This window comes from Elephas maximus, chromosome 12 (genome assembly GCF_024166365.1).
Source record: "Elephas maximus indicus isolate mEleMax1 chromosome 12, mEleMax1 primary haplotype, whole genome shotgun sequence".
Classification (NCBI taxonomy): Eukaryota; Metazoa; Chordata; class Mammalia; order Proboscidea; family Elephantidae; genus Elephas; species Elephas maximus.
Genome location: NC_064830.1, coordinates 82,227,740 through 82,255,634, shown reverse-complemented (window position 1 = coordinate 82,255,634; position 27,895 = coordinate 82,227,740). Strand labels below are relative to the sequence as shown.

The 27,895-nt window shown below is 49.9% G+C and overlaps 1 protein-coding gene across 4 annotated transcripts; it reads right to left on the bottom strand.

The window, feature by feature from the left end:
- Positions 1 to 99: 99 nt before the first annotated feature.
- SDR42E2 (short chain dehydrogenase/reductase family 42E, member 2) lies at positions 100 to 27,895 on the bottom strand. 4 transcript variants are annotated; one of them, XM_049904369.1, is made up of 11 exons: positions 24,376 to 26,124; positions 23,751 to 23,846; positions 22,084 to 22,141; positions 21,256 to 21,374; positions 20,485 to 20,560; positions 15,754 to 15,836; positions 12,234 to 12,371; positions 11,600 to 11,665; positions 7,387 to 7,450; positions 4,656 to 4,729; positions 100 to 1,241 (listed from the first exon to the last, which is right to left on the bottom strand). In XM_049904369.1, exons 1-11 carry the CDS (start codon positions 25,435 to 25,437, stop codon positions 987 to 989), a joined length of 2,091 nt encoding a protein of 696 aa, XP_049760326.1. In that variant the 5' UTR covers positions 25,438 to 26,124; the 3' UTR covers positions 100 to 986. The 4 variants fall into 4 exon arrangements, with proteins under 4 accessions (XP_049760326.1, XP_049760325.1, XP_049760324.1 ...); XM_049904368.1 differs by lacking the exons at positions 21,256 to 21,374; positions 22,084 to 22,141; XM_049904367.1 differs by lacking the exons at positions 100 to 1,241; positions 21,256 to 21,374; positions 22,084 to 22,141 and adding an exon at positions 27,826 to 27,895 and having other exon boundaries at positions 3,713 to 4,729; positions 24,376 to 25,473.

Genomic DNA, 27,895 nt, shown 5'->3' with positions numbered 1-27,895 from the left:
CATTAAAGGGATTACATCATTGTGCCCACATTTTTAAAAAATTAAGCAGTACTAAACCATAAAATATGACCAACAAAGTTCAAATTTTTTTCCCATTATAACGATATTGGTGCTTTTTTGAAACATCCAATTCCTTAAAAAAATTTTGCTACCTATTTTTCTGATGTCCCTGTGGGTGGTGAAAATGGTTTACTCACTTAAAGGTTGTCCATTAAGACACACCCAGTGTCACCTCGGGAGAAAGGCCTGGAGATCTGCTTCCCTAAAGATTACAGCCAGAAAACCCTATGGAGCAGTTCTACACCATAACATGGGGTCGCCATGAGTCGGAATGACTCCAGGACGGTGTGTGTGTGTGCGCGCGCCTACTATGCTGAGTAGCTGTAAGTCAGAATCATCTCAAGGGGAACGGCTTATGCTGAGTCATCCCCAGACTCATAAACCAGATATCCAAAAAGGCCAGGTTGGGCTGGGCAGACGGCTGGGTCTCAGGGGTCCCTCCAACTCTGGCATACGACGTTGACCTGGACGAATGAGGGAACCCAAACACATTAGGGTCCGGGCAGATCAAGCGAAACGTTATTAGAGTAGGTTTCCCCCAAGAGCCCATGATGATCCCAGGGCAAGCCCTGAGAAGGTCGGGCAGCGGGAGGTGTCAGCAAGCAGCGCAAACAGCAAACACCACCCCAGCCACCTCCAGCCGCTAGATACTGCAGTGGCCTGACAGCTAGCAGAGCCCGCCCAGGAGGCGTGGCTGATAAGGGGCGGGGCCAAACCGGAAGAGGGTGGGGCCAGGTCCGAACTCCAAGAGGGGCGAATCTGGTGCACCTCTAGGGGGCGCAATAGGGGCAGGGCCAGGGCTCAGGGGGCGAAGCAGACACACGTCCAGAAGGAGCAGCCGGGGTCAGGGCAGGGGCGGAGCACGGGCATGCCCAAGCCCGGAAGGCGCGGCCGAGACCGAGGCGGAGGCTGACAGCGGCCCAGGGTCACAGGCGCTCCACGGCAGCCTCCAGGGGCTGCAGTTCCAGGAGATGCAGGGCCAGGGCGAGCAGGCCGAGGAGCAGCAGCAGCCCGAGCAGCAGCCGCAGGAGCGTCCGTGCCGTGGAGCCGCGGGGCCGTCTGGACGTGGACTGCACGTAACGTTCCACGGCCTCGGCGAAGCTGAACTTGTCCGGCGCGTAGCCGAGCTGAGCGCGGGCCTTGGCGATCTGAAAGGTGTGCGTCACGGCCGCGCTGCGCACCTGCGGAGAGAGGCGGGGCAGCCGAGGGGCGGGACGCCGGGGCTGGGACTAGTGGGCTTGGGGAGGGAGCCTCCTCCCCAGCGACTTAAAAGGACCTGTGTGCTGTGTGCCCTCGGCTGCCGTCTCCGTTTTCCTCGGGGGCGCCGGCTCCAGGATGCCTTCTCTGCATCTCCTCCACCAGCCCCGCTGAACTCGCAGCCCATAGAGCACCCCACCTCCGTTCCCAGGAAGCAAAGGCCCTACCTCTGCGCTCCTCCTCCCCGGCCTAGCCTGGTGCTGCTGGGACTCCGAAGGCCCTAGGCACACTCTTGTGAGTCCCCTAGGAGAAGCTGAAGCCCTGCCTGTGGCATGGGTGCGGCTCTAGGGGAAAATGACCCCAGGACACAGCCTCAGCTTCTTGCCCCTAACCCTGCACCAAATCTGGCCAGATGCCCTGTCTGATTTACTGCTTTTCCCTAAGAACCAAAAAAAAAAAAAAAAAAAAAACCCAAAACAACACGCTACTGTCAAATCGATTTAGACTCAGCGACCCTATAGAGAGGAATGCAATTATGCAGAAGTGATTACTCTCCAGGGCCTGAGCTGCGTTTTCCTCATGTCAAATGGCCCATCAGTTTCAAGGGTAATGTTGACGCTATCAGTTACTAAGCACTCTGTCCCTGACCTGGGCTAACTCCTTTCCCAGTTTTATTTAATCCGCTGAAGGAACTACCACCTTATCATTGCATATTTGGAAATGAAGATTAGAGGGGCTAAGTGCCTTGCCCAGGGTCACGCGGAGGAGCCAGATTCTAGCCCATGCTCTTCCTGCTATGCTGAGGTCCTGACCAGAAATGCCCTCCCACCTCCTTCCACTGTTCCTCAGCCCGACCCTGGGGAGGGGTCCACCTGCTGCTTGATTCTCTCTGGCCACTGAAACAGTCTCTAGGGTCAAGCTGCTGGTCTTGGATGGTTGGGGGACAGAGGCCAGTGCTTGTCCCTTTGAGCCCCAGCTAGTAAGTTAGGGCTTTTGGGGGAGGGGTGCAGAGGTAGGATTATTCCAAAAATATTTACTGAGCACCTATGCAGGGATACATCTGTGAGCTAGATGTCACCTCCTTTGGGAAGCCTCCCTAACTTCTTCAGAGCCGATTTACATGTGTGATGTGAAAAAAAAACAAAAAACCCACTGTCATCGAGTTGATAACAACTCATAGCGATTCTATAGGACAGAGTAGAACAGACCCGTAGGGTTTCCAAGGCTGTAATCTTTACAGAAGCAGGCTGCCACATCTTTCCCCTACAAAGTGACTGGTGAATTCAACCAACCTTTTGGTTAGAAACCAAGGACTTAACCACTGTACCACCAGGACTCCTTGTGTGAAGGTCCTCATAATTTCCCCTATAACTGCTCTTATTATAGTGCATTAAGCTGCCAGGTTACCAGGCTGTCTTCCCCTTTGGACTGTGGGCTCCCTGAGATAAGGACCAGGACTTGTCGCCGCCATTGCTCAGCATGGTGCCTGGCACATGGTAGGTGCTCAAGAAATGTTAAATGAATGAAAGGCTGGTTGGTGTGTCTGAGAGTGACCAGCAGAGAGCACCCAAGCCATAGCCCAGAAAATTCCCTAGCTAACTAAGCTCCTTTGCCTCTGATCTGAACAGGGAATCCCACAAGTTAGACAAGAGGGAGGAGAGCATAGTCCCTGCTGGAACACAACTGGGTAGCACCTTGGCAGCTATTTTATTACATGGGTGTGATTCCTGAGTCAGTTTACAAGCTAGTGGTTAAGATCGCTGAGCTGAAAATCCCTTCCACGTGCATTTAAATCCCAGCCCAGTGCTGCCACTTCTGGAGTGATCAAGAGGGACTCAGCAATCATATAAGACAGGGTAGAACTGCCCCATAGAGTTTCTAAGGAGCACCTGGTGGACTTGAATTGCCCACCTTTTGGTTAGCAGCCGTAGCTCTTAACCATGACGCCACCAGGGTTTCCATGGGCAGGTTATTTCACCACTGTGTGTCTCATTTCCTCCTCTGTAAAGGGAGATGAGAATAGAATCTACACCTTAAAGAGTAGTAAAACTCATTGCTGTTGAGTGGATTCCAACCCATAGCGACCCTATAGGACAGGGTAGAACTGACTCTGTAGGGTTTCCAAGGAGCAGCTGGTGGATTCAAACCGTGGACCTTTTGGTTAGCAGCCATATTACTTAACCACTGCACCACCAGCACTCCAAAAGAGTAGTAGTGAAGATTAAATGAGATAAAGCACAGTGCCTGGCATATAGTTTTTAAAAAAAAGAAAAGGCATATAGTTACCACTCAGTAAATGGTCACTGCTATTTTTCTCCCTCCTCTGTTGCCTTTGGGTGGCTCAAAAGAGAAATAATAGGTAATTGCTTCTTTCTCGGGACCCACACCCCACCCCACCCCTGCTCCACACCAGAGTTACAGAACTCTGGATTTGGAGTCTGAAGTGGATCCCAGTACGGTGTGTCCTTGGACAAGTCACTGACCTTTCCAGTGTTCAGCTTCTCATTGTAACAAGAAGCTCATAATCTTTTTGCCCTTCTTAACTTGGGGGACAGAGTCTCTGGGTGGTGCTGTTAGTGCAATCAGCTGCTAACAGAAAGGTTGCAGGTTTGAGTCTACTCAGAGGCACCTTGGAAGAAAGGCCTGGCAATCTATTTTTGAAACAGCAGCCACTGAAAACCCTATGGAGCATAGTTCCACTCTGACACACATGAGGTCGCCATGAATCGGAATTGACTTAGTGGCAACTGGTAACTTAGGGGACATCAGAGAGAATTAAATGAGACAGTGGACTGGAAGTGTTTTGCAAGTAACACCACCAACACTACCTTGTTGCTTTACTGTTTACAATCTGCATTAAAACATCTCTTTTAAACTGTATGTCCTAAGAAATATAAAGCTGTATCATCACTAGCACTGGAGAATAGTATTCTGTACACAATAGGTACTTCTTACTAATAAGTAATAATAATAAGTAAGAAGTAAGCCTAGAACCACCAGGCTGTGGGTGTATGTGTTGAGAGTTGGCGAGGTTTGTGACAAGTGGTGGTGTTCAGAAAAGTGAACATCATGGAACCTGCCTCTGGGAGCCTCCAGTCTGGCTGGGGATGAATGAAATGAATGAAACTGCTTATGACTGAAATAACAGCAAGAAGGGATGGGCTTGGAATGGTGGCAATGCAGACCCAGAGGGGACAGCGTAAGCAAAAGCCTGGAGGTTGGAATGATTCCAAAGGAACCATCATGAGGTTTGGGCCTACTAGAAGATTCTGAACAAGCACTGAGCCATGGTGTTGAAGGGATGAGGGGTGGAGGCGGTGGTGGTGTGCGGAAGGGGCGGGAAGGGAAGTGAGGGGATCCCAGGGCACAGGGGCTCCCCAAGCAGCCAGCCCACTTACCTCACTCCGGGTGAGCAGTGGTGGGATGCTGTAGATGGGCCTGAGGGCCAGGTGTAGATACTCCATCACTGTGGCTGTGCGGGAGAGAGGAGCCAATCACCATGTGGTCATTTGTACCAGACGGTCAAATCAGTTAGGGACATTGTTCAGTTTGCTAAGGGCATCTTCGCTTTGCAAAAATTTGTTGTTGTTGGATTCCTTTAAATCAGGTGTGCCTTCTTGGCTATGAAATGTGTCACAACAACTTAATATTAAAGGCTGAAGTTGTTAAATCTGAGCAGGTTCAAAGTCATTGCTATAATAATGTCTCTCTCACTCACTGCTGTTCCAATATGCTCTCTGGAGTAGAAATGAGTTTGGAGCAGTGGTTCCCAACCTGTGCTGCACCCTGGACCACTGTAACAAATACTGATGCTTCCCCCGCCTCTCTGCAGCTCCTGACATAATCGGTCTGGGGTGTGGCTGGGGCATCTCTGTGTGTGTGTATGTGTATTTTTTTTAATGATATTTTATTGTGTTTTGGTGACTGTTTACACAGCAGTTTTGTTTGCCATTCAACAATTTCTACACAAATTGTTCGGTGACATTGGTTATATTCTTGACAATGCACGAACTTTCTCATTATTTCTGTTCCGGTTGTTCCATTTCCATTAATCTAGTTTTCCTGTCCCCTTAACTTCTCATCTTTGTTTTAAAGTAATTGTTGACTGTTTGGTCTCATATAGATGATTTTTTAAAAAAGCAGCACAGTACTCATGGGTGATATTCTTTATTTTGTGAGGCATTCTGTTATTTAGCTAAAAGGTGACTTCAGGGGATTGTTTTGGATCAAGGTTTAAAGAGTGTCTCAGGGCCATAGTCTCAGGAGTCCTTCAGTCTCAACTGGCCCAGTAAGTTTGGATTTTTTAAGAATTTGAGGTTCTGTTCCACATTCTTCTCTCATCCTATCAGGATCTATCTATTGTGACCCTGATCAGAATGGCCAGTAGTTACAGCTGGGCACCATCTAGTTCTTCTGATCTCAGGGTAGATGAGGCTGTTGTTCGTGTAGACTATTAGTCCTGTCGCCTGGTTTCTTCTTTGAGTTTGGGTTTCCTTCTTTCTTGTTTGTTCTGGAGTGGAGACCAGTAGTTGTATCTTAGATGGCCACCTGCAAGCTTTTAAGATCCCAGCTGCTACTTACTGAGCTAAGATGTAGAACATAAACTTTATGAACTATATTATGCCAGTTGACTGAGTTGTCCTATGAGACTATGGTCCTAAGCCTTCAAACTCAGAAAACCAATCCTGCAAGGTGTTTGGTTATGTGTAAGAAGTATGTGTAATTGTGCCCCCTATGTATTTTATTATATATATGAATATATATGCATGCATGCACATACATGCATATACATATGCACATAGCTATATATACACACATACATACCCATATGTACATAGCTATAACACCTAACATGCCTACATACATAGATATATACCCGTACATATAATCTTTGGTTGTTGCTGTTGTTGCAAAATTATATATGCCATAGCAATTACCAAAAGGTCCTTTTTTCTTGTGTACATCTTAATAACATTGTTTACCTGGTCAAGCTGTGTACACTTCACCCTCAATAGCTGTTACCGTTCCCATCACCAAAAACAACAAGTGTCTAATATCTAGAGGGAATGCCCGTCCTCCACTCCCACTCATCCCTGGTAACCACTCATGAGCACGACTTTCTGTATATTTACCTATTCCTGTGGCACCTATGTATTTTTAAACTTCCCATGGGATTCTAATGTGCAGCCAGGGTTGAGAACCACTGAGTTATTGCCAGCCCGCTGGGACCCGAGATTTATACTCAGTCCTCTAAAACTTCCATAAGCCATGACTGATCTTTTCTCAGCTGGGAGCCAGAAACGTTAATTCTGTGGCAGTGCTGGATGGGAAGTCGTTTCTCCTATGTGCCCAGGGGGACAAATCTTTGCGCACCACTGCTTTAAATGGAAAGCATCCCAATGCGTTTCAAATACAAACTGATCCTGATACAGGTGAAGTTGTCCAGAAACAGGGCTGTGTGATGGGAGGGCCACTTGTCCCCTCAGGCCAATCACTCCAGGCCTGATGCCTGCTCTGCATTCCAGCTGGAAGGAGGTCAGTAGAGGGATGCTGGGCAGTGGGAGTAGAGAGGGAAGCTCCCAGAACATACTGTCAGGGATGGGGATGGAAGCAGAAACTGGCCTTCAGGCTGAGGAGGAGAATCTAGGGTCAAGACGAAACCCCCATATGTCCAAAAGCAGCCTCAAGTTCAGGGGGCCCTTGGGGGTCGCTAGCCCCAGGCTCCTCTCCTCCTGACTGGTATAATGTCTTCCAGCACAGGTCACAGGCTGGGCATGGGAGTTAGCCTGAGTCAGCCATGTCCATGTGTGATTCTCACTGTGGCACCGTGGGCCCATCACTAAGTTCTCTGAGCCACAGTTGCCTTATCCCAGTCACACCCACCTTGCAAGTGGGAGAAGGGTTTAAATAGGGCCAGCACTAGGGTGAGGTGAGGGAGGCATCTAGGACACAACATTTAAGGAATGTTTGCTCCCAGGCCGTGCAAATGCAGGGTCAAGCTTGGAGTACTTAAATTTTGCAACTTGGGTGCCTCACCCTAGTCTTGGTCTTGGGTTTAAAATAAAGCAATGCATGTACACCCGGCATATGGAGGGCTTTTACCACACAGACACCGACTCCTTTCCTTACCTGTCAGGTAAACCCAGGAAGTAGGCACCTGGATCCAGGGCTGGCTGTACCCCAGCTTCTCAAACTGCAAGGAAACATGGCCTGAGATGAGACTGGGTCCTTCAGGGTCTGGTGTGGAAAGGCGACATGCTCTCTTCATCCCCGGCCAGCAGAGGCACCTCCAGACTCATTGCTCACCCACCCATGGTGGCCATCCCCATAGCCAGCCACAAGCCTGAGCCAGGCTTGAAATGAAATCTACAATTCAACTTGGAAAACTCATGTAGGAAATGAATGCATGGAGCGGGTCTTTAATTTGGAATTATTCACACCATTTATTTATTATTTACCCCTAAGAGCTATGGCGAGCTATGGCTGCTAACCAAAATGTCGGCAGTTCAAATCCACTAGCCGCTTCTTGGAAACCCTATGGGGCAGTTCTTGTCTGTCCTATAGGGTTGCTATGAGTTAGAATTGACTCAACGGCAATGGGTTTTTTTTTTTTAGTACCCAAAGAAGGAGCCCTGGTGACTCAGTGATTAAGCTCTTGGCTGCTAATCAAAAGGTCAGCAATTCGAACCTACCAGCCACTCCATGGGAGAAAGATGTGGGAGCCTGCTTCCCTAAAGATTTACAGCCTTCAAAACCCCATGGAGCAGTTCTATTCTGTCTTGTAGGGTTGCTATGAGTCAAAATTGACTCAACATCAATGGTTTGTTTTTTTTTTTTTTTTAATACCCAAAGACACTCCAAGGCACTTATGCAGAATCTTATTTTTCTAGAATTGACTTTTCTGCTATTAAAGGAAAAAAAGCATAAGGTGGAGAGTGGTAAAGATGGATGCATGAAGATACAGGTTGACACAGGATGAACTGAGGTCTTCACTTGTTGTAGTAGGTTGAATGGTGGCCTCCCAAAAGATAAGTCCAAGTCCAGTCTCCCCAGAGCCTGTGAACGTGACCTTATTTGGAAAAGGGATTTTTGCAGAGGTAATTAAGGATCCTAAAATGAGAGATCACCCTGGATTATCCCAAACCATCCAATCCAAACCCACTGCCCTAGAGTCGATTCCAACTCATGGTGACCCTACAGGATAGAGCAGTACATGCATTACCTTATTTTAAACCCAGGACCAAGACTAGGGTGAGGTACCCAAGTTGCAAAATCTAAGTGCTCCAAGCCCGACCCTGAATTTCTACATCTTTCTCCAATGGAGCAGCTGGTGGGTTCAAACCGCTGCCCTTTTCAGTTAGCAGCTGAACGCTTTAACAGCTGTGCCACCAGGGCTCCTGGATTATCCCAGACCAAACCCATTGCCGTCAAGTCAATTCTGACTCATAGCGACCCATAGGATGAAGTAGAACTAACTGCCCCATAGAGTTTCCAAGGAGCACCTGGTGGATTTGAACTGTTGACTTTTTAGTTAGCAGTTGTAGCACTTAACCACTATGCCACCAGGGTTTCCTGGATTATCCCAGTAGGCACCAAATCCAGTGACAAGTGGCCTTATAAGAGACACACAGAGGAGAGAGAAGAGGAGAAGGCCATGTGAAAATCGAGGCAGAGGCTGTAGTGATGCATCCACAAGCCCAGAAACACCTGGAGTCGCCAGAAACTGACAGAGGCAAGGAACAGACTGTCCCCTAGAGCCTTTGGAGGGAGCACGGCTCTGCCAACAACTTTATTTCTGACTTCTGACCTCCAGAGCTGTTTGTTGTTTTAAGCACCAAGTTTGTGGCCATTTGTTACAGCAGCCACAGGAAACTAATACACTTGTATAAAAACTCTCTGGGTCAAAAAGAGAGAAAATAATAAGTGTTGGCAAGGATGTGGACAAACTGGAATCCTTATACACTTCTGGTGGGAATGTAAGATGGTACAGCTGCTTTGGAAACAGTTTGGTGGTTTCCCAAAGAGTTAAGTATAGAATTACCATATGATTCAGCAATTCTGCTCCTAAGGATATACCCAAGAGAAATGAAAAGGTATGTCTCCACAAAAACTTGTACACAAATATTCACAGCAACATTATTCATAACAGCCCAAAAGTGGGAAAAGCCAAATGTCTGTGAACTCATCAATGGATAAACAAAATGTGGTTTAGCCACAGAATGGAATGCTTTTTGGTGATAAAAAGGAAGGAAGTCCTGACACATGCTAAAACATGGGTGAACCTTTAAAACACGATGCTAAGAAGCCCATCACAAAAAGCCACGTATTGTATGATTCCATTTATATGAAATGTCCAGAAGAGGCAATTCTATATATAAAGTAGATTAGTGGTTGCCTAGGGCTAGGGGGAAGGGTAGGAGGAAAGAGGGGAGTTGTTTGGAGAAAAAATTTTTCCTTTTTTTAAGACTGATGAAAATGTTCTAAAATTGACTGTGCTGATGCTCACACAACTCTGAATATACTAAAAACCACTGAATTGTATGGTATGTGAATTTTATCTCAACAAAGCTGTTATTAAAAAAAAAAAAACAACTCTTTGGGGCTGTAAGAGCTGGGAAGAAAAGGCAACTGCTTTGTGGGCTTGGCCTCTTGCCATCCACAGTTTGGAGGGCAGCTCTGAGGAGTCGCTGTGTGAGGCCTGAACGCCATAAGGATGTATCCTTCAGCCCAGGGTTCTGGTCTACCCCTTCCAGGCAGGTCTGGTCTGGAGGAGGGCTGCTGGGAGAGAAGGCCAGAGTTCTGAAAAGGACTGCGTATAGGTGGCCCCAGAAACAAACACTTCCCTTTGTGCTGTTTTACTCCCTACCTTTCTCTTTCAGAGCCACCACACATAATATGGTAGGTCACAAACAAAAATTCCACAGGGCTATAAGTCAACAAGGTGCCCTGATGGTGTAGTGGTTAAGCATTCAGCTGCTAACTGAAAGGTCAGTGGTTTAAACCCACCAGCTGCTGCATGGGAGGAAGGACCTGGCAATCTGCTCCTGTAAGGATCACAGCCTCGTGTGTAGTGTCGGGGTCTTAAAAGCTTGCAAGCGGCCATCCAAGGCACAATTGGTCTCTACTCACCTGGAGCAACAGAGGAAGAAGGAGAGTCAGGAATAGGACGAGGATATGGAATATGTCGTTAGTCACCTCCATGTACAACTGCCTTCTCTGCCATGAGACCAGAAGAAATGGGTGGTGCCCAGCTACCATTACTAAACGTTTTGATCAAAGATTCCATAGAATTATCCTGATCAAAAGGGAGAAAATGCAGAACAGAATCTCAAATTCTCAGGGACTCCAGACTTTTTGGAGCCATGGAGGGTGGATAAACCCCTGACATAATTGCCCTGACATAATCTTTAAAGCTTAAACCAAAAATATTCCCTCAAGTCATCTTAAAACCGAACAATATTTTAGTTTAAATAGTAACAAAGGTCTGCCTTGAGCATTGTGTTCTTTTAGGAACTTTCTATATGAGATCAAATTGACAACAGCAATTTGAAAGATTAGATAGGAACCTTGGGGGCAGTGAGTTATATTAATGAGGAACAACTCAGAAAAAAGAGGGTGAGAATGGTTGCATAATTTAAAGAATATAATCAATGTCACTAAATTGTATATGTAGAAACTGTTAAATTGGTGTATGTTTTGCTGTGCACAGTCTCAACAACAACAACAAAATAAATAAAATTTAGAAAAGAAAAAAAAAAGATTACAGCCTAGGAAACCCTATGGGGCAGTTCTACTCTGTCCTATAGAATCGCTACAAGTCAGAATTGACTTGACGGCACACAACAAAAACATAAGTCAACGTGTCATCCCTGGATGGTGCAAATATTTAACGTGCTCAGCTACAAACCAAAAGGCTGGAGGTTTGAGTCCACCCAGAGGCACACTGGATGAAAGGCCTGGCAATAATCTACTTCTGAAAAGTCAGGTATGGAAAACTCTATGGGGCACAGTTCTATTGACACACCTGGGATCACCATAAGTTGGAGTCAACCTGATGGCAACTGCTAACTGGTAGAAGTCAACATAAATTGGGGCATCAGGCAGGGTGGGGGCTGCAACAAATGGAGAATGCACGCTCCCTCAAAGACGCAGCTGCCACTCAGCTCCAGCCAGTTCCAATGGCACCCATGGCCAGAGCTGGTCTTTAGAGAGAAGCCATATATTCAAACATTCCTAATGAAGTTTTCTGAGTTTTTGGAAGTAGGAAAGGGGAGAAAAGGAGAGAAGACGTTGGGGTCCCTGGATTTTCACTCAGAGTGGGGGTAGGCTTCTGGGCACCTACCAGTGGGGCCATCCACTCGAAGAGGTTGACGCTTTCCCCGTCATTGATGTAATATGCCTGCCCGCTCTGAGGGGGACAATGAAGGGTGGACAGTCAGGCACTCACCCACCAACTTGGCCCCCAACCCTTTCACACAGTTCTGGCGATGCTCCAACTCCCCAGTTCTCCTGAGCAGCCACTGAGGAGGGCAGACAGGCCTGGTTTGGATCCCACAGGTGGGTGGATCTGGGTAATTTCCTTTGAATTCTGGTGCCACCACACCTCAATCACTTAATCTAACTCTTTAAATCTCAGTTTCTCCATCTGACAAATGGGAGGATAATAATGCGACTTCCCCCTTGGGCTGTTGCGAAGATTAAATAACATCATATATGTACAGTGCTTGGCATTTGGTGACCATTATTGCCGGAAGACCACCACCTACCTTAAGGTCATGTGACAAGCTAATGATGCTCAACAACGGCTACCCCACACCGCGACCCCAGCTTCCCTGGGCCGACAGTCCTGAGGGCCATCTTAAGTATAAGAGTTGGGGAGAATTTTTGTGCTTAAGCCAGAAATCCCCAAGGGACAGGATGGGATGGGGCCCCCAGGCTGCAGCCCATGGGTGGGGGCAGCATTGTGGGAGACTCACCGCCACGAAGCCCTTGGCCGCAGTGAGGGCCTCGGCTGCCAGCACATGTGCCTGCACCAGGTTGTGCACATGGACCCAGTTCATCCGCGTCCTGCGGTCCCCAAATCGGAACATGAACAGCCTCTTCTTGATGTGGCTCTAGAGGAGGGAGAGGAGCGATAAACACAGGCCCAAGCCTGGAGGGGCTTAAATTCCATCTATATGCTGACAGCTCTCAAATTTCTATCTAAGCACCAGACTCTTAGCCCCCTCAAACTCCAGACTCAGGTATCTAATTGCCTTCCCAAGATCCCCGTTTGGCTGCCTAACACACACCTCAGCTACCATGTCCGGAAGTGAACGCCTGATGTCTCCCAACTGCTCTGCCCCGGTCTTCCTCCTCTCAGGTGATGGCATGCCACTGCTCAGGCCAAAAACCTCGGGGCTACCTTTGACTTTCTCTTCTCTCACGCTCTACAGCCAACCCACCAGCAAATCCTGTGGGCTCACCTCTTAAATCTATCCAGAATCCGGTCGCTTCTCTCCACCCTCACTGCCACCTCTTGTCTCACCTGGGTCCGGCAATAGCCTCCTACCTGGTCCCTTGCTTCCACCCTCGCCCCCTGCTGCGTGTTCTGGACACCATAGCCAGAGGGACGCTCCTGAATCCTAAATCTAATCATTGCCTCTCCTTCGCTCAGAACCTTCCAGTGGCTCCCATTCTGCCAGGGCAAGAGCCAAAGTCCTGACAATGGCTGACTAGGCCCTTCCTGGTCTGGCCCCTTACTTTCTGACGCCATCTTCTACTAACCCCCTCCCTCTGCTACAGTGACATGGGCCTCCTTGTTTTTTCCAGAACATGCTGGCATGTTCTTACCTCAGGCCATTGGACTAGCTGTTCCCTCTGCCTTTCTTGGTTCTTCGTACAAATACCTGTGTGATATGCACTCCAATGCCTCCTTCACGTCGATGCTCAAATCACCTTCTCAGTGAGGCTCCCTGACTCCCTTCCTTAGACTATAAGCCTCTGCCCCCACCTGGCACTTCCAAGTCCCTCACCCTACTCTGCTTTTCCTTTTCTCCATAGCACCTGGCACCTCGGAACAAACCTTACCCTCTATCGTGTTTATTTTCATTTTTCATGTGAGAACCTAAGCCCCACACGGGCAGGAATTGTCTGTTTTGATCACAGATCTATCCCGAAATCTAGAACAATGCTGGGCACATAGTAGGAACTCAGTAAATGCTTACTGAATGGATAAACAAAGAAGGAGCCCTGGTGGCGCAGTGGTTAAGAGCTCAGCTGCTAACTGAAGGTCAGCAGTTCTAACCCACCAGCTGCTTCGTGGTTGAAAGATGTGGCAGTCTGGTCCTGTAAAGATTACACCAAAAAACCAAACCCATTGCCATCAAGTTGATTTTAACTCATAGCGACCCTAAAGAACAGAGTAGTACTGCCCCATAGTTTCCAAGTAGCACCTGGTGGATTTGAACCGCCAACCTTTTGGTTCACAGCGCAAGCACTTAACCACTATGCCACCAGGATTTCCTCTGTAAAGATTATAGCCTAGGAAACCCTGTGGAGCAGTTCTACTCTGTCCTATAAAAAAAAAAAAATAGTTGCTATAAATCAGAATCGACTCAATGGCAATGGGTTTTTGGTATAAACAAACAAATGAATAGAGGAAAGAGTCACTGGGTTCACCCCACATCCCCCGAGTACCCAATTAACTTAAAAAAAAAAAAAAAGACATAAAGCCCCAGCAGAGGAACATTTGGAAACTTCAGACTGGACTGTCACTCCCCTAATAACTTTCTGTGGGTCCCCACTGCTACACCCCCGGCTCCCACCCCTCTACAGCCAAGGGCGGATTATCCAACAGACAAGGTAAGCACAGTGCTTACCTTGCTTACCAGTTCATGCATAGTGAACAATTTCACATTTTTTCACCACATCAGAGATTCTGCTTCTAGGTGTAGCTGGCATCTGTCTCTCTCCCAACCCCACAGCACTTTTTTACAGAATTGGCATGGATTGAAGTGTGTCCCCCCAAAATATGTGTCAACTTGGTTTGGCCACTATTCCCAGTACTGTGTGACTGTCCACCATTTTGTGACTGATGTAATTTTCCTATGTGCTGTAAATCCTAATCTCTGCCTATGGTTTCTGAGGCAAGATTAGGTTATGTTAAAGAGGATTAGGGTGGGATGTAACACCCTTACTCAGGTCACATCCCTGAGCCAATGTGAAGGGAGTTTCCCTGGGGTGTGGCCTGCATCACCTTTTACTTACAAGGGATAAAAGGAAAGGAAAGCGAGGAGAGAGTTGAGGACCTCATAACAGCAAGAAAGCAGTGCCAGGAGCACAGCACATCCTTTAGACCTGGGATCCCTGCGCCTGAGAAACTCCTGGACCAGGGAAAGATTTATGACAAGGACTTTCCTCCACAGTCGACAGAGAGAAAGCCTTTCCTGGAGCTGGCGCCCTGAATTCGGACTTTTAGCCTACTAGACTGGGAGAGAGTAAACTTCTCTTTCTTAAAGCCATCCACTTGTGGTATTTCTGTTATAGCAGCACTCGATAACTAAGACAACAATCAAAGCTTCTTTTCAAAGTTACAATCCCTGACAGGGACAGGTAACCCAGTAAGCGAGGTAAGCACGGCTTACTTGTGCTTATTTACTCATCTGTAGTAATAAAATTTCACGTTTTTCACAACATCTGAAAAACATGTGAAATTGTTGACTATAGATGAGTAAGTAAGCACAAGTAAGCCCATGGTTACCTTGCTTATTGGGTCATCCACCCCTACCTACAACCCTGCACTCCTAGATCCAGCCACAGGGACTTGGTGCTTCCTAAACCAACCATGGTCTTTCTCATTTCCAGGTTTTTGCCTAAACTGTCTCTTCTATTTAGATTACCTCCTTGCTACAACTCATTCCCTTGGTTAATTCCTTCTCTTTCAACACAGGCATCACCTCCTTCAGGAAGCCCTCCTGGACCCCCCCACCACAATGCTGTCTCTGCTGTGCTCCCATCCTCTCACACTTCCCTTTACACAGCCTTACCACACCGAATCTGTGATTACGGCATCTTTCCCCCAACCAGGCTATGAGAAATCTGAAGACCTCCTAGCTATATTCCTGGCACCCAGCTTTCTCTAGACAGGTTTTCGGCATGGAGACCCTTGTGCTGGCAGCATGGGATGAACCATCAGCCTCAGCCCACGTTCGAGTGGGGGAAAACAGCCCCCCCCCCCCGCCTCTTTGGGATCACAACTTCATGTCTCCCTACCTGGGCCTAACCTGGCTGGCACACACTGAGAGCTCTGGCATGGTGGGCCAAGTCTCAGGCCTGGCCTAGGGAATATGCTGGTGGGCCTAAGGGGCCATGGACTGGTGGGCAGGGGATATCTCCCAGAACAGAGGGTCCCAGGAGCTGATGCAGTAATCCGTGGGCTGTGAGGTCCCCGTCAGCATACACACACCAGCCCGGCTCCTCCTCTGCCTCAGGGGCCAAGTAGGTTGGGTGACATACCGCCACTCGGGGCAGGTGCCTCTGCTCTTCAGGCCCGTAGATGCCTGGGGGCCGGAGCACGCATGTCCGCAGAGTGCCTCCTCCTAGGAATAGAGGAGGGCAGTCAGGGACCTGGGAAGGGACAGACCAGCAGGAAGAAGGAGAGGAAGGTTGTCCTGTCCTTACCTGGACAGGTTAGAGGGAAAGACGTGCCCTTGGGGATTCCTCATTCAATTAGTTACTCTCTCAATCTATTAGTCATTCATCAGACACTATGTAAGTTCCCCTCCCTGGGCCCTGGGATGGATGCTGTGTAGAATCCAGGGATGGCCAAGAAATGGTCCCTGCCCTCATGATGACCTTAGGCCAGTGGTTAAAGTAAGACCTAGATGCAAGTATCTGCATGGCCCATGAGTTACCCAGCACTCGACAGACATGATCTCCTTCAACTCTCCTGCCATTTTATAGACGCACACTCCTTCAGGCCAATAGCTCTTTCTGTTGCTCTTCATCCATTAGGTAGTGACCGTGGCCACTCTCGGAAAGGGTCCTACTATGTCCTGGTAAGCTGGGAATTTTTTTCCCCGAGGCAACCCTATGAGGTGGGAGCTGCTCTTATTCCCGTTTTACAGAAGAAAAAAAGAAGGCTCATAGAAGGAACATGGCTTGCCTACGGTCACACAGCTCAGTGTGGTGGAGCTCAGATGGGGAATCAAAGCCCAGACCCTTTCCATTAATACTTCTGCTTCTCAGAGAATACAATATGAACAAGTAAGCCCTGTCTTTCAGGCCGCTCAGCCTTAGTATCCTCACCTGTAAAATGGGTGCTTTGTAAGTGGTGGTCGTTGTTACACTTTCTAGACAATCAATGGAAAAAGGAAAAGACTAACACCAGCAGCACAAGAGCTGGGGGATTTGCTCCCAAAACTCTCACTGCTGTATCCCAGTTTCCCAAACTCTTCCCCTAGGAGCCCCCAGTGGTAGAAGTGGGTGAACATGCCTCCCCTGGGGAAGTCTGGGGGTGCCGCCCAAAGGGGCCACCACAAACACATTTCTTTTGAGTCTTAAGATGCCTACACGATTTTCGGTTGTCCCACATAACCCACATGTGTTTAGATTAAGATTTTTTTTTAAGGTTTAAAATTACTTATTTTGTAAATCAGTTGGCTTCCCCTAACCCCAATTTCTCAAAAGAAATGCAGCCTCCAGGAAGATGTTCTACTGTCCCGAGGCTCAAGTTCCCCAAAGGGCTGTACCCCAGTTAGGGAAGCCCATTGTAGACCATCTTCTGGGACCAGCAGCCCACCGTCCTTTGGGGAGCCCCTCTCCCTCTGTAAAAGGTCTTGGGAGAGAAGCGGCGGCCATGGGGCCCAAGCTGGACCAATGAGATGTTCTCACTCAGGAATGTGACTCTTGATACGGCTGACACCAGGACCTAAAATCCTACGAGTGGGTTCACCCTGAAGAGACTGAGTGTCAGCTCTTACCCCCATGTTCCTGGAGCTGTCTCATACCCTGTTCTTTCCAGGCCCTGGTGGTCATTTTTCTGGGAACTATCCTGCATTCTTCCAACATAAGCTCCCTTTCCCCCTTAAATTAGCCAGGGCCAGCATCTCCTGGTCATAACCAAACACCCTGTCTGCTATATCCTCCAACACCCTCACTTTATAGTGAGGCCCTGGGCCATAGGTTGAATAGTGGCCCCCCAAAAATATATGTTCACGCCTTGGAACCTGAGAATGTGATCTTATTTGGAAAAAGGGTCTTTGCAGATATAATTAAGTTAGGGGTCTTGAGATAAGATCATTCTGGGTTATCCCAGTGAGTCCTAAATTCAATGACAAATGTCCTTACAAGAGAAACACAGAGGAGAGACAGATGGAGAAGAGGAGAAGGCCCAGAAGATGGAGGAAGAGACTGGAGACATGCAGCCACAAGCCAAGGAAGGCCTGGGGCCACCAGAAGCTGGAAAAGGCAAGGAAGGCTCATTCCCTAGAGTCTTCGGAGGGAGTGAGACCCTCCAAACACCTTGATTTTTAACTTCTAGCCTCCAGAACTGTGAGAGAATAAATTTCTGTTGTTTTAAATCACGAAGACTGTGGTCATTTGTTACGGTGGCTACAGGAAGCTAATCCACACAGTGACAGCAGTCACACAGCTCATTCACACTGAGCTGGGATCTGCATCTCTCAGGACTCTGCTGTAGAGTTAGACGGAGAGCCTCGGGGACTAGCTTAGGTAACAGGGAGCGAGAATCACCTGACATGACCGGGTCTGGGCTCCTGGACAGGCAGGTATCAGGTGAGCTTTTCTGTAAACAGCCTGCAGCTAATTTTAAACTCTGGGTCACCTGGTGTGTGTGTGGGCTGGGGGTGGGTCGGGCTGCAGTGGATGTTGGCTGGTGGGGCACTGGGCAGCCACGTCACAGAGGGGCCGGGCCCAGGGTATCCATGGCTCTTGACCATGTTAAGCTAGAGATGCTTGCATAAATAATTCTCAACTGGAGGACTGGGTGTCTGGCATGCAGGCTGCCGGTGTGGCCCAGGAAGGCCCTGGAACAGAAAGAGAATTCAACTGCACAAGGTCAAATTCAACTGCACAAGGTCAAACTCCTGGGAAAATCCAGCTGGATCTTCCCACAGGGCTCAGGGGACAGGCCCAGGGTGATGGGGGAGAGAATTTCAGGGAACAGAGCCCATGCTCAGAGTCTGCTCAGCTGTGGCTGCAGTGTAGCACAGTGATCAAGCCCCAGCCCTGGCATTAGGCCCCCTGGGGTTCAAATCCCAACTCTACCACTTAGTAGCTGTGTAACCTTGAGCTAAATCAGTTAACCACTCCGGGCCTCAGTTTTCTCACCTGTAAATTGTGGGTTATAATTTCAAGTACCCCTCTCTCTCCAAATCAGTCCATTCGGTTCCTGAGTTTAGACGGTAAATGAAACCAAATTTTCTGATTCTTTTCTGTTTCTAAATTCTAGAAAGTGGGCAGTGATGATTTGGATAGCAAAGAATTTATCTGAATCTGTTTGGTTCCTGAGTTTGGAAGGCCAGGGATGCTTAAGGGTCCTACCTCACCGGGATGTAGTGAGGAGTTACTGAGACTTCGCATGTAAAAATAGGGCCTGGCGTGATAAATGGGGACGGTTTATATTCCAGCACAGTAAAACCTGTGACAGCCAGAATCTGTGTGAGGCGGAAACCTGTCAGAGAAGAAAAACTCAAATATTTTCCACTAAAATGAGTGATAGAAAAGTGGTAAGACTGCACCCTGTCAAAGGCGGAAGGCAAGACTCGGAAAAACAAGGCAGTGCTGTCAAATTCCAGCTCTCATGGTTTTTGGGGTGTTACTTGTCTATAACTAGAAGAGGCAGTTGAGATTTTTCTAGGAAGTTAATAAAGGTGAAGCTTTAGGGCCCCTCAATTGCATGGGCCCTCCCGAAGCACCATACCTTCTTCCATACTCATAATTCACAAATTCATATATAAACAGTGCCCCAAAATTGGATTCACTGCTGTGTGGCAGAAGACAGCTAGACTTGGGTTACCCTCTGAGCCACAGTCTCCTCATCTGTGGAGTGGGTGTCAAGGCGGCTGCTCTCACTCCCGCCTCCCACAGGGCTGCGAAGAGAGCTGAGGAGATGAGGGCAAGGAGAGAGAGCCGCAGCTACGTTAGTCGGCAAAGGGGCTCCCACTCCTGCCAGTGCCTCCTGTGCCACCAGACAGGGTCAGCAACACTGCTGGCAACATCTACCCTCAGCCTCACACACATGAATGCTGCTGAGATGGGTCCCCACTAGACTTGCCCTCAAACTCTGGTCAACTGAACCTTCAAAACGGCTCTTGAATCCATTCCCTCCTTCCGTCCCCACTGCCACCAATAGTCCAGGGTGGTGGCTGTCTCATGCCTGGATGCCAGCAACAGCCTCCTCACTGGTCCCCTGCCTTTCCTCTTGCCCCTCTGATCCATCTCCTGCATGGTGGCCAGAGGGATCTTTTTAAAACATACATCTTCCCACGTCATCCTCCTGTTTAAGGTCAACCTTCGATGGCTCCTGATAAAGTCGAAACCCCTTGACTTGGTTCACAAGGCTCTTCATGACCTGGCCCCAGGCTCCCCTGTGGTCCTTCCTTCTCTGACACTGGATCGCTCACCTTGCTGCCCCAGGGCCTTTGCACATGCAGTGCCAGCTGCAGTGAACCCTTTCCCTTCCTCCTTTCCTTTACCTAGAATGGATGATAGCTTTCCATTCTTCAGGCCTCAGCTTGCCTTCCCAGGCCACCCAGGCCAGGGCCCCATGTTCCCCTAATCCCACCATCATGCCTGGCCTGTCTGTTCCCCACTGTGCCGTGAGCAGTGTGAGGACAGAGACCGGGCCTGACTTTTTTCCCAGTTGTATCCCTGGTGGTGAAGTGGTTAAGAGCTACAGCTGCTAACCAAAAGGTCGGCAGTTCGAATCCACTAGCAGCTCCCTGGAAACCCTATGGGGCAGTTCTACTCTGTCCTACAGGGTTACTATGAGTCAGAATTGACTCGATGGCCATGGGTTTGGATTTTTGGTTTTTTATCCCTGGCAGGGTGGTTGGAACATATCAGGGGCTCAGAATTCACTAAATGATGAAAGATGCAGGCCCTGGGGAACTGTCCTTTGGTGGAAAGGTGGGCTTCAGGACAGATCAGCTACAAGCTAGAGTCACATATCTATTTCGGGACAGGCATGTGGATTTGGCAGGAACAGGGCCCCATAAGACTCACCTGGAAGAGGCGTTCCATTGGCCATCAGGGTCAACTGGTCGGCGATGGCTTTGGTTCGGGAATAGTGGTCCATGTGCTGTCAGGGGGACATGGGGAACAGAGCCGCCACAGAGAGGTCACTGCCCCATCCAGCCTGGCTCCAGCCGCACCTTTGCTCTAGAGTACACCAGGGTTGGATTCTGGGGACTTCCACTGGGATATCACCAACCCCTGAGCCCTACAGCCCTCCTCTCCCCCTGGGTAGGAAGACAGCATGTCTCCTTTGGAGCCACGGAAGTAGAGGAACACTGGCTTCAGAACAGTGACAATGACCAGGGACTCTGACTTAGGGAGGCTTCTGCCAGCCCCAAACACCTGCCTGGCAGTGATGATGCTGGACATGTATTGGATAAATTATTTGATCTGTAGTCCTTGGTGTTTACATGGCACTTTTGTGTACATTATTTCATTTCCTGCTCTCCACAACCCGAAGAAGATGCTGCTATCACACCCAGATGAAGAAACAGAGGTTCAGAGTGGTAAAGCGAATTGCTCAGGGTCACACAGTTAGAAAGTGAACTGGCTAAGGGTCAAAGCTAGGTCTGTCTGATTCCAAAGTCCCTGCTGGCATACTAGCTAAAACAGAAGAGGGCTCATATCACCCAGTGCTGGGAACCCTTTCTCCTAGAACTCACCCTGAGTTGTGAGGCTGACTCTACTTCCCCTGGTTCCACCCATCCCTACCCTTTCAGCTTTGAGTTGGCCCCACCCACCTCTCCTGGAAGCTAGTACCTTCTCCAGCGGGACATATGGCACGGAGTCCTCATCACCCTGCTCTATGGGCTTCCCGCCGAACGCAACATTGACAGTGCTGGTGTAGATGAGCCTTGGAACACACCGGCGGACACAGACTGCAGCGACAGGTGCACACAGTACCGCACACATGTGTAAACACACAGGGCTGAGAGTGAGCAGGCAGTCGGCTGAGGCGGTGCCCACGGGGGCCTCCTCTGGGCGAATCCACCCATTTACATCCAGTCTCCAACATAATACCAGTTCTTGGGACCCCCCAGAATCCAGAAGTGCTCAGGAGGGAATGGCCTCCTCCCTTAACTTGGGGTTTGGGTCAGGTCCCTGCTCCTTGGGCCTCTGGGAGGCAGGCCTGCTCACTCTTCCTTCCAAGTGTGGCTGTGGCACCTGAGCTACCTTGCCAAGGACAGGTCAGAAGAAAGTCTCACTCCATGGGGACAGAGAAAAAAATCACTCTAGAATCAGAGAGAAAAGCAATGCAGGACAAAGCAGGACGAGCCCAGAGATGTGGCCTTCTTTTTGGCCATTTGGCAAATGTTCTTACTCCCAAACCCTTAAGTCCTGAGTGCAAACTCTGCTCCCCACATCCCCAGCTGTGCCTGCCCCCTGCAGGGCCCTGGGCAAGTCCTTGGTTCAGGAAGGATGTATCAGCCCACAGCCCCTCCCCTGGGGTGGCAGGCAGTGGGTGGGGTAGAGAGTATCCCCTAGATGCCCTGCCCTTTTCCCCCCCGGAGCTGGGCCTGTGGCAGGAGAGGGGAGAGAAGGAGGAAACACACAGCAGACCACACCTCAGCTCTGAGCGCTGCCTACCATCAATTACTAGTTTGGTGCCTCCAACATTTATAGACTCGATCTGCTCTTTTTGCAGCTAAAAGACAAGGTGGGGGTGGGAAAGTTGTGGTGGAGCCTTATGCCTTGTTGCTGAGGCCATAAGGCTGGACTTGGGGTCAGGGCAGGGTGGTGGGCACAGAATGTCCAGCTCAGAGGGCCCACGGGGCAGCACTGGGGCCTGGGGCTCCAGTGTCCAGCTCTGCCACCTTCTCCCTGGATGACCGGGGAGGTTACTACCCCTGCCTGGCCCTCAGCTCCCTCATCTATGAAGTGAGGGCAAACCTTAGATGATCAGTAGGATTAAATAAGGCTCCGAGCCTCAGTTTCCTTATCTGTAAGATGGGCATAGTAGTACTGTCTCGGCCTTAGTGAGGGGGCTGGGGTCTGAAAACCAAAAGGAACCGGTCTTCAGCAAGTGCTTCCTGTGTGCCAGGGGCTGAGCCAAGCCTTGATGTCCCCATCTCGTTTAATGCTCACAACAGCTCTCTATAAGGTGTATTTATCTTTAAACCATATTTGTTCTTGTTGCAGTTGTTTTTGTTTAACAGGTAACACAAACACTAGGTTAAAATAATTCTAACAGTAAAAAGTGTAGACAGTGAAAAACAAGTTTCCCTCCCACTCCTGATCCCAAGTCTTCCTTCTCCCTCCCTGGAGGCAGCCATTGCCACCAGTGCCTTGTGTCTCCTTGGCAAGATCATCTACGCTTATTAATATCAGCACATACGCATGTGTGAGTATAGCAATAAACACTCACCTGAGCCCTTTTTTAAACAAACAGGAGGACACCAAATACTGTTCTGCACCTTGGAAATTGCTCTGTATCAGCTCCTATCGAGTTACCTTGTTGTTCCTGAACAACTGCATAGAATTTCATTGCGTGGATAAGCACAATTCATTTAAATGATCCTCAGCTGATGGGCATTTGGGTTATTTCCTGCATTTTGCTACTAAAAACAATGTTGCAGGAACAACTGGAATGGAAATAACGAGAATGTTCACGTGCTGTGAAGAATGTAAACCAATGTCACGGAACAATTTGTGTGGAAACTGTTGAGGGGGAACCTAATCTGCTGTGTCAACCTTCACCAAAAGCACAGGAAAATATTACTTTAAAAAAGAAACACATGGTAAAAGTATTTCTCCAGAGAGAAAGACAATGACAGTAGAGCTAAGAAGAGAAGTAGATTTACATAAAGAAAGAAGGCGCACTGAAGAAGGGATAAGTGAAAGTGAAATAAAAACTTTTATTTTTCCTTCAGTTTCAGAAAAAAAACACAATGCTGAAAATATACAAACAAATGCAATTTCTGGTCAAAGGGTATGAGTATGTTCAAACATTTCAAAGATAGTCATGCTGCCCTTTGAAAAGGTTGTAAGACAAGTATCAATAATATCCTCACTTTATAGATGATGAAGCTGAGGGTCAGAGAGGTCATGTTAGCCTGCCCTAGGTCACACAGCTGGAAGGTGGCAGAACTGGTATTTGATTTCATGGACACAAAATGCAGGCTGGGAGTAGATGAAATCCTTCCCAAGTAGGTGAAGAGTAATAACACAAAAGGGGTGTGAGGGGATGTGGGGGGCAGAGCCAGGATCTGAACCCCACGCTGTCTAGCTCCAGGTATCATATGTGAGGAGCTTACCTTCTCAGCACCAGACATTCCATAGGAGGCGACGTGGAAGACACAGTCCACCCCTTCAAACGCGCGGTAGAGGGCTCGTTCGTTTCGGATGTCAGCCTGCAACAGACAAGGAAGAGATGGGGTAGGAGATTCAAGTCCATGGGAAACAGAGATACCAACTCTGCATTTAGCCAGGTCCCAGAGCTGGCCCCCTACCCTCTCCCAGGCTAAGTATCCACAGGTTTGAGAAAGGCTGGTGGGTGGGAATTACTCTGAGATTCTACATGGTGTCATCAGCATCACTGTCCACCACTTGTCAAGCTCTGTCACAGGGCACTGATAGGTGTTTTACATGCACTATCTCATCAACTCCCCATGAGACCCTTGTGGAGTGGAAATTATTATTACTGTCCCCTTTACTGTTATTATTGTCCCTTTCTATGGGTGAGGTCACTAGGGCTCCGAGATGTGGAGTCTGTGGCCACGGCTGGACAGTCGGGAAGCATGGGAGCTGGACTCAGCCCAGCAGTCTGAGTCCAGAGCCTGTGCTCTTAGACCCACACTACTGGTTTGACCTCAGGCACTGTCCTCTTCCCCCGCTAGCCTGGGTACCCCCAGTGGTCCCCCAAGTCCCTCATCCCTGCACCTGTATGAACTCAGTCCCTGGAGCCAGCTCCCACCGGGGTCTGCGAAGGTCGAGCAGGATGACAGAGGTGCCGTGCTTGGCCAGGCTAGAACCCAGGCTAAAGCCCAGGTAGCCTCCTCCTCCCGTCACCAGAACCTTCCGCCTAGGAGCCTGGGTGGTTTTGGCCTCAGTCTTCTGCTGTGGTGCTGGTGTTGGGGATGTCATTGGCTCCTTGGGTTTGGGCCCAGCTCCAGACTCCTGTTTGGGCCCACTCCTTGACTCTGGGCCCGGCTTAGGTAATGGTGCAGTTCCTGGCCCAGCTACTGAGCCAGCTCCTGGTCTAGGCCCCAGACCCAGCCCAGGCCCTGGAACCGTACTAGTCCCTTGTCCAGGTGCTAGAACAGTACCAGGTCCCAGCCCAGGCCCTGGGAGAGCATCAGGCCCTGACCGAGATCCTGGCATTGTACCAGGCCCTATGACAGCACCAGGCCCCGACCCAGGCCCTGCAACAGCACCAGGTCCAGGTTCACGTCTTGGAACAGCACCAAGTCCAGGCCCAGGCCCAGGCCCAGGCCCTGAGATAATATCACGTCCCGGCCCAGGCCCTGAAACAGCACGAGGCCCCAGCGCAGGCCCTGAGACAACACCAGGACCTGGCACAATACCGGGTTCAGGCCCAGGCCCTGGAACAGCACCAGGCCCCAGCACAGGCCCTAAGACAACACCAGGTCCAGGCCCAGGCCCCAGTACTACACCAGGCCCTGGACCAGACCCTGGGACAGCACCAGACCCTGATCCAGACTCTGGCATTAAACCAGGCCCTGGTGCAGGCTGTGGAACTGCACCAGGCCCTGACCCAGACCCCGGTACTGCACCAGGTCCTGGCCTAGGCCCTGGAATACCACCAGGCCCCATCCTAGACCCTGGCATTATACCAGTCCCCATTCTGGGTCCTGACTGATACCCTAAGTCAGACCCTAGGCCTGAGACCCCTCCCCAGGTGCGGCAGACAGGGCAGCTCTTATCGCCTTGGTTGGTGGCTTTGCAGGCCTCTGGGGAGGAGCCTGTGGGGGTAGGCTTCATCTTCTACTCCTCCATGTGGGCCCTGGATCTGTTCGCCTGTGAGGCAAAATAGAAGAAAGAACGTTCTAGAGCAGTCTCAAGTCACGTGGATTATCAGACCCTCAGGGGCTTGAGGGAAACTCCAGGTAGGAATTAGAGACCCTCCATGTTTCCAGTGAACCTGTTCCTTTCAGAATCCTGAGAACTTCCAAGATGGCTGCTTTAGTTTTGGACTATATGTTCTCCCTCAGAGAGAGTGAGAGCCAGAGACATGATAACCAAGCCCTGAATATTACAGCTGGGGAAACTGAGGCCCAAAGTCACACTTCATGGCTGAGATTCACACCAAGAATTCCTGACTTTCCTACCAAACAAAGCCAAACCCACTGCCACTGAGTCGATTTTGACACATAGCAACCCTACAGGACAGAGCAGAACTATCCCATAGGGTTTTTCCAAGGAACAGCTGGTAGATTTGAACTGCTGACCTTTTGGTTTGCAGCTGAGCTCTCAACCACAACACCACTGGGGCTCCACTTTCTTACCATTTCCTTAAAATCCCAGTTCCCATGTGGGACCAGAGGGAGACAGACAAAAGCATGCTCAAGGAACCTCACTAGTGTGGGAGGTGGAGGGGGCTTCCTGGAGGAGAAGAAGGAGGAAGAGGAGGATGGAGGGATCCAAAAGGGCCCTGTGCCCTGGGCCTTATGTATGACACCAGGAGCTGCCTCCGCTCTGTGCTGACATAGAACCTCTGGTTCTCCAGGTACTCAGCAGTGCAGGTAGCCTGGAAGAGGTCTGCATGGAGCCCTGCAGACTTCAGGGTCAGGTCTGTGACCTCAGGGCCCAGCCCACTGAGGAGCCTGTCCTCTTCACTCTAGATTAAAAGTGAGTCAGGATGTCGGTCACTGTCACCGCCATCCGACCCCACCCCCTGACCCCACCTGAGGATGAGGCTGGAGCAGGGGCCAGGTCATCATCATCATCACCATTAATAACAATAGCAATCATGTGCTGAGGGCCTACTGTGTGCCAGGCCCTATGGATACAGAGATAGGTCTGTCTCTGCCCCATGTGTCACATAGTAGGTGCTCAAGAATACTGTCTGCATAAAAGAACAGGTGTTTAGTGAGTGACTAAGTGACTGACTGAAGAGCCCCATTGCTGCTGCTGGTGATGGTCAAAGGGCAGGGACCCTGCGAGCCATAAACCAAACCAAAAACCCACTGCTGCTGAGTCAATTCCGACTCATAGTGACCCTACAGGATAGGGTAGAACTGTCTCATGGGGTTTCCAAGGCCATGAATCTTTGTGGAAGCAGACTGCCACATCTTCTTCCTCTGGAGCGGCTGTCAGTTACAGGGACTATATTTTTTAGTTTTCCTCTCACTGCCTTGCCATCCAAAGTTCAGGGTGGAGGGGTACAGTCACATTCCATACAACCACTGGTACTTGTGCGATTAATGGGGGTGACACCCCAAATAAGGGACATCACAGGGAGATAGGTCTAACTCCCTCCTAGGGAGGGGAGAGGACGCAGCCCCAGAGTGAGGCCCTCTCATCCCCAAGCCCAGAGAACTCTGTTCTGGGGAAGGGTCTGACAGGTCAGTCTTGTCTTTCTGCTCTCAGGGGATGCTGTTTGACTAAGGCTGGGACCTGGCCTTGGGTACCCATTTGCTGGGGTGTGCCTTTGGGCAAGAACCTTAAAACCTCACTGTACCTTAGTATCCACAGCTCTAAAATGGCCCCAAATAACCCTAGCTGCTCTGTCTTGTTTTTTGCTCTGTCTACCTGTCGGACTGTCATGAGAGAACAAGCACCAAAGCCCCCTGTAAACCACTAGAATGGACACTTCATGAGGGCTTACTTCACTGTAGGACGGCCAACACCTAGAACAGTGCCTGGCACAAAGTAGGCAGCCAGTAAGTATCTGTTGAATGAATAAAACCACTCAGGGCTGTTTTAAGACCTGGGGGTGCTATGTGCCAAAGCAAGGCTACATTGCCACATTTAATTCTCCTGGCGGTGCAGTGAAGTAGGGACTACTGTTCCCAGCATTCAGAGGTGGAAACTGAGGGTCAGAGACCATTCGGTAACTGTGATGGAGTCATAGTAAATGACTGGGCCAGTACTCGAATCCAGGTCGATGGGGACTCCAGACTGGGGAGAGGAATGGGTGAAAGGGCGGGGAGCGTCAGAGACTGACCCAGGGCGCCCAGGCCCGCGGGGGGCGGGAAGGAGCGAGTCCTGCCCTCCACCCCCCACCCTGGGGGCCGAGAGCAGTGAGGCCCGGGCAGCTCCGGGGGTGGGTCCGCCCCCCCACCCCCCGCCCCCCGCCCCCCCGTCCTCCGTCCCCCGTCCCCCGTCCCCCGTCCCCGGCCAGCGCCGAGCGCCGGGGGCTGCGCTCACCTGGCCGCCGCTCCCGCGGCGCTTAGTGCTTCCAGCGCTGCGTCTTCTCCGCGCGGAGCTGAGCGCCGTG

What these genes read in the sequence shown, in the direction of transcription:
- SDR42E2 (XM_049904369.1), bottom strand. Translation starts at nt 25,437, where the DNA reads ATGAAGCCTACCCCCACAGGCTCCTCCCCAGAGGCCTGCAAAGCCACC. An exon ending in CAGGGACTGAGTTCATACAG is followed by an intron (nt 23,847 to 24,375) that starts GTGCAGGGATGA and finishes TGTCTGTTGCAG; the next exon opens with GCTGACATCCGAAACGAACG. An exon ending in CGGCCAAGGGCTTCGTGGCG is followed by an intron (nt 11,666 to 12,233) that starts GTGAGTCTCCCA and finishes TGTCCCCCTCAG; the next exon opens with AGCGGGCAGGCATATTACAT.